Source organism: Hippocampus comes, unplaced genomic scaffold, assembly GCF_001891065.2.
Source record: "Hippocampus comes isolate QL1 unplaced genomic scaffold, H_comes_QL1_v1.1 scaffold51, whole genome shotgun sequence".
Taxonomy (NCBI): Eukaryota; Metazoa; Chordata; class Actinopteri; order Syngnathiformes; family Syngnathidae; genus Hippocampus; species Hippocampus comes.
Genome location: NW_017805497.1, coordinates 167983 through 174194, shown reverse-complemented (window position 1 = coordinate 174194; position 6212 = coordinate 167983). Strand labels below are relative to the sequence as shown.

The 6212-nt window shown below is 40.1% G+C and overlaps 1 protein-coding gene across 1 annotated transcript; it reads left to right on the top strand.

The window, feature by feature from the left end:
• Window positions 1–226: 226 nt before the first annotated feature.
• On the top strand, window positions 227–4041 carry LOC109519907 (paired box protein Pax-5). The gene is made up of 3 exons (XM_019876767.1): window positions 227–648; window positions 1012–1098; window positions 2619–4041. The coding sequence occupies exons 1-3, from the start codon at window positions 528–530 to the stop codon at window positions 2699–2701; spliced, it is 291 nt and encodes a 96-aa protein (XP_019732326.1). The 5' UTR covers window positions 227–527; the 3' UTR covers window positions 2702–4041.
• Window positions 4042–6212: the final 2171 nt, after the last annotated feature.

Here is a 6212-nt window from a genome sequence, read left to right as displayed (position 1 = left end):
AGTCGCAAACTATTATAAACCCACACATCTAATCTTTGACATTCTTAACTGCAACACAAGTGTGAAAACAAGTGAACCACGATACCGCTTAAAAACAATAAAACATGCAACTCAACTTCCACTTTGACAAGTGTATGGTGTCACAAAAACCCAAAGAAAGCGCAGACACAGATTTGGTTTCGAAGCTGACTGATCTGAAGTGTTGTGAGATACACTCACATTTTAAAATAAATTTCCAAAAGGGTTTTCGAGTTTGAAGATTCTGTGAATGCATTGTGTCTTTTGGTGACTGTACGAGCATTTTAACAGTGGAAAGATACTGCACTTAGTTTGTGAAGCGTAACGCAAGCATGATGGCAGAACGATGCTATTTTCTGTGTTCGCGAGTTCTGATCAATTCATAACATTTCCGAGAAAGACATTGAGAGTGTGTTAATGCCAAAGGTAAACAAACAATACAATCCGACTCCCTTATTTAGTTATTTTTATTTTTAACTACTAAAGAAGATTTTAACTTGTTGTTTGACATGATCTGCTTCTGCTTTTGGTTTCCCTATTCAGGAGGAGATTTCTCTGGAAGCCCCTATTCCCATCCTCAGTATTCCACATACAACGAATCCTGGAGATTTCCTAACCCTAGTTTATTAGGTATGTTTCGACATGAAATTATATGTAGGGGAAAAAATATATAGTTGATTCTTGTCATTTCACATCAAAGTTCCATCAGAACAGATTTGAGTGTGTCCTGGAACAGATTGTGGTTGACTTCCCATGGTCACGATCGCTTTGGACTTCGGTGCAATTCTCCCTTTCAAAGCATGATTATGCCATTTGCAATAATATTTAACGCCAATACAGTCCACAGATCTTTACTCCGAGACGTCGTTGTCAAGTTCATTGCAGAGAGCCATTTCGGTGCTTCCGTTTAAACGTGAAACAATCAAGGCAGGGGTCAGGCTGTGCTTACTGACTGCTCCATGAACTGACCCCTCTCCCTTCCTCTGCCCTCAGTGTTTCAGCAAGATTACGGATCCCTCTTAGGTACTGAAATCGGCTGTTCCTCGAGTCTCTTCACCAGCCAGGCGGGACAGATGCAAGGTAGATGCAAAACATTCAAAATAAATAAATAAATGAATAAAATAAAATGAAAAAAAGGAGAGAAATAATTTTTACTTGACTTTTCCCCTATAAGTACACTTTGGACACGTTCAGACACACGAGGGGCTTATAGCCTAAATGACAAGGAAAAGGACTAGGCTCACATAATGAGGCACAGGATGTGAGTGAAGGTGACAAACGAAAGAAAGTTGTGTTCGAAATAAATGGCGCGCGAGGGAGCCTGAAGTCATGAGTGAGACTAAATAGTTTGTCAGGCCGGCTTAATGCTTCACTTCCCAAAGAGCCTCCTGAGATTACCTGGACTGTGGACACAACCTGTCAGCACGCAGCCAGCCAGATTGATGGATGCGACATCGACAAGTGTGTGTGTGTGTGTGTGTGTGTGTGTGTGTGTGTGTGTGTGTGTGTGTGTTGACCTTTTTCCTATGGAGTGAATAGACTCAAGGGATCAGAAGCAGTAGTTGAGCTGTACTCTGAGTGTCACCTTAGCCTGTCACTTGTGTGTGCAATGGTTTGTGTGTGAGTAAAGGTTATAATAGTTTGGGAATTGTTATCGGTTTTTTTTTGGGTGGGGGGGTGTTGTTTCAGTTTGTTTTTTTGGTTTGTTTTTTGAGAGCGGGTTCGTTAGTTTTTATGAGGGAGTTAGTTTTCTAAAATGCTTTTTTTTAGTTTGGTTTTTATTACAGTAAGTATCGTAAAAACTCTACAAAAACATAATTTTAAAAACGGTGACTTCATACTTTGTAAAAACAACCATCCACCAATCAAACACGACCTTATGTCATGTTGCGTGGTGGTGGAGGACCCCAAAAAGCAGGCAGGAGGGAGGAGCAGGTTATACTTGAAGAAGTGTATTGATAAAACACAGAAAACTAAATCCAAAACAATGTCCTAAGGACAAAACAAATCCAAAGTAGCAAACAAAAACCATGACCGAAGCAAAAAACTATCAAGAACAGAAACATGACCAAAAACATGACAAACATACATGACAGCAACAAAGAAACAATGACCCAACACCGAGTGGTCATGCCAGGAGTCCTTTTAAACAACTAATGACATAATGACCAACAGGTGTGCAGCTGCAGGGAGAGCCCTACAGTGCCATCTGTTGGTCACAAACAGAATCCTAACACCTTAAAGTGTAAAAGCATAATCCTGATTCTAAAGTTAGATGCATCACAACCCTAACATTTTAAATACAACTAGGGTGGTCTCACAAGCACTGTGATTGACTGACGACCAGTCCAAAGTACATATACCTACACCTATTCTCTGGGTTAGGCTCCAGCTTACATATGACCCCTCGCTGCCCATCTTTAAAACTCTACAGTCGAGTTGAGTTGATTGAGAAAAGCACTATAGAAAATGGATTGATAATAATAATTTGAAAATTGTCATCCTGAGAGACATTTTGCTGTTGCTGAGTTTCGTGGTGCGTCCAGTATAATTGAAATGGAGAACAAGCAAGTGTGTTTCACGACATCTGTTTCTCTCAGGCTCACCGTACTACTACAGTGCGACATCACGTGGGGCCGGACCCACCGCCACGGCCACAGCCACGGCGTACGATCGCCACTGACCATGCCTGCTGAGAAGAGGAGAGGACAAGGGAAGGAGGGAGGGAAAGGATAGCACCAGCACTGCTCACTTCAACAAGTCTGCCCCCGTGCACTGACCAATCACATTTTGACAATTGTGAATCCTTTTTGGACTGTCATTGAAACCGACCTACGCACTGCCACCCTGTCAAAAAGTTACTGTGAGGACACGCGTGATGCAGTGCGACAGGTAGGCTCCATCCATGCATTTCGAGTACATTTTTGCAACTCTGAGGACTCTTCTACTACATCAGACGTGGATATGTTCATTTTCAACCACTAACAAATCCAAGAGACATATCCACAAGCCACGATTTAGCATTTCGTAATCTTGTGGGCTGATTGCTTTGTGTGTGACGGTTGGGACGATTCTTTTTCTGATGATACAGTGTGGCCTGGCTAGAGCAAAATCAAACCACGCTTTTTTAAAACCAGTGGTCAATCAATTCAATGTTCTATGCCATGTTACGCTGAAGTAAAGACAATCCAACTTGCATAACTTTAAATGACCAAACCCTTTTAATGCCAGCCTCTTGGATTACACCATGGGTGGGGAATCTACAGCCTGTGGGCCATATCGGGCCATGACAGCATTTTATTCGGCCCACCGGCTAAATAAAATGCTCCAAATTATCTGCAATTGTTCAGAATTTATCGAGCCATCCTTTTCATACCCTGCAAACTTTGGGCAAGAGGCCCGATACACACAGGGCTGTTTGCCAACTAATTAATTATCAGGGGCAGCAAACTAAGTTTTATTGTCGGCCACATTGTCGAGTTCATATAAATGCATTATTATTAATCTTCATCTTCGTTATACTACTTCATACTTTATAATTTCACCTGCATTTAATGGTTGTTTGATACTTTTTTTAAACAGATTGAAGTTGAAGTGACAACCCAATATTCAAGTACAGTATACACCAATTTTTCAATCTATGTTAAAAAAAGATTTTTTTTGTAATGCTTTTAATAGCATAAAAATTGAGGAAAACCAATCGTTTTGGTAAAGATTTTCTGCCAAATGAAAAGAACAAATCAATTTGGCTACAAACATGAAGTAGACAGACACACTTGGGTTTGCTTTAGTGAGCCATTTGAAACGGTCCCACATAGGTTCCCTACCCCTGGGTGACAATAAAGTAACGATGACGAGGATGAGCCTTTCGGACAAAGCACAGACCTCAAGTGTAAAATGAATTATGGACTATGTTGAAATGAGACCCAACTAAATTCAAACAGCGTGTGTTACCATACAGGAAGGTGCTATCCAATCTCCCCCGGCAAGATTTCGTAGTCATCAATAGCTATTTATAATGGTGGAGAAAGAGTAATATATTGAGAAGCTTGTCTGCTCTGCACTCTGCGAGGAGAGTGAATGCCTGTAATCATTTATATGTCATGCTGTTGTGCTAGAATAGTGATGATATTATGGACTATGTTGAAATGAGACCCAACTAAATTCAAACAGCGTGTGTTACCATACAGGAAGGTGCTATCCAATCTCCCCCGGCAAGATTTCGTAGTCATCAATAGCTATTTATAATGGTGGAGAAAGAGTAATATATTGAGAAGCTTGTCTGCTCTGCACTCTGCGAGGAGAGTGAATGCCTGTAATCATTTATAATGTGTCATGCTGTTGTGCTAGAATAGTGATGATGATGCAGTAAAGTGTAAAAAAAAAAAAAAAAAAACTAAAAAAAAAAAAACACACAAACGAGAACGGTTGTCTGTTTATAAATGTGTTCCGACTGAGGTTTTCTTGTTTAAAAAAAAAAAAAAAAAAAAAAAACCTAAAAAAAAACACACAAACGATTGTCTGTTTATAAATATGTTCCGACTGAGGTTTTCTTGTTTAAAAAAAAAATTAGTCCACAGCCATTTTATCCACTTCCTGCTTATTCACAAAGAAGAGTCAGGAAATCAGGAAGTGGTGACACCGATTTTTCTCTCTCTCTCTCTCTCTCTCTCTCTCTCTCTCTCTCTCTCTCTCTCTCTCTCTCTCTCTCTCTCTCTCTCTCTCTCTCTCTCTCTCTCTCTCTCTCTCTCTCTCTCTCTCTCTCTCTCTCTCTTTCCCCTGCGCTCTCTTTAAATTCCCCAAAGATGGCCCCCCCTAGTGGATCGGCTGACTAACTACAAAAGCACAAAGAGACTCAATCATTGTTAAAGGCGCCATTTTAGTCTTGGGACTTTCTTATAAAATGTAGTTGGACTTCTTCTTCTCAATGATGCTTTAATTGCTTGGCCCTCTGCTATTTTACATCCCCAAATTGTTTCAGTTAAAAAAAAAAAAATTACATTTGTGAAAAAAAAAAAGATTTTTTTTTTTTGTTCCATCTGTTAGTTCTGCGCTGTGACAATTTATGACACCAGGGTCGAGGCCTTATCACTATCCGGGCTACACACAGTGGAAGATTGATTGGTCCGTCAACATGGATCTAACTGAAAACCACAATGCTGGTCTATGGTCATGGGCAGAATTTTCCTAAAACTGAATGTGCTTCCCGTCTTACATCCTACAACATATATATCATAAAGACTGAAAGAGACACATAACAATATAAATTATTCACATTTTGGATTTAGATTTGAGTAATGATGAGTTCCTTAAGGTTTAAATGAAAAAAAAAAGGTTTCTGGTGTTAGTTTCTTTTCATTGTAGCACTCCACTGCTTCTGTGATCGATTGGATGCACCAAATCCTAAAATATATAAACAGCGTTAGCTTTTCAGTTTTTGTTAGTCCTCAGATTGGAAATCAGAATTGAGCGTATTCTTTTGTATTCGTAGACCTTGAAAGTTGTAAGTGCACAACTCTATAGAAAAATCTCCTGTCAGCTCTCTTTTTGTGCTGCCAGCCCACACGCCACAGCAGAAGCCTTCTTTCAGCTCTCCCTTTCTTTCTAAATCTTTCTGAGGCATTATTAAACCTGAACCACACCAGCTGAAAAGGACAGTGCCTTTAACACCCCCTTCAACATGACCGCATGTCAGAAAAAAACAAGCCCTGCGAACAAAAATTCGAAACAAGCCAAGACACAGTTGGAAACTACAATAGGATAGACACTCGTTTGTATTCCAGTTACACCGATGCTCCAATGACAGGAGTTGAACCGTGTTTCATGGTCCTGCGCGGACATCACAACGTGGACATTTCAGTCACTTCTTTGCATTAAAATTGAATGTGAGTATTCAGTCTTACTCAGTGAGCAGTAATGGTTTAGACCAGGGGTCACCAACATAGTTCCCGCGGTCACCTAAGTAGCTCACAAGCACCATGTGAGTAACCCGACAGGCGTAAAAAGTTGCTCACCAGTGGTGGGACGCTGTGGTTTCCTTGGAATGTTGCAGAATGTTGTGATCATTTCAAAATGCAAAACTCTTGCACAGATTTATAAAGTTAATTTATTGCATATTGACAATTGGGTATTTTTCCCCTTACTATGTTAAATCATTGTTGGGAATTATTGTAATTATTTAACTTATGATCATT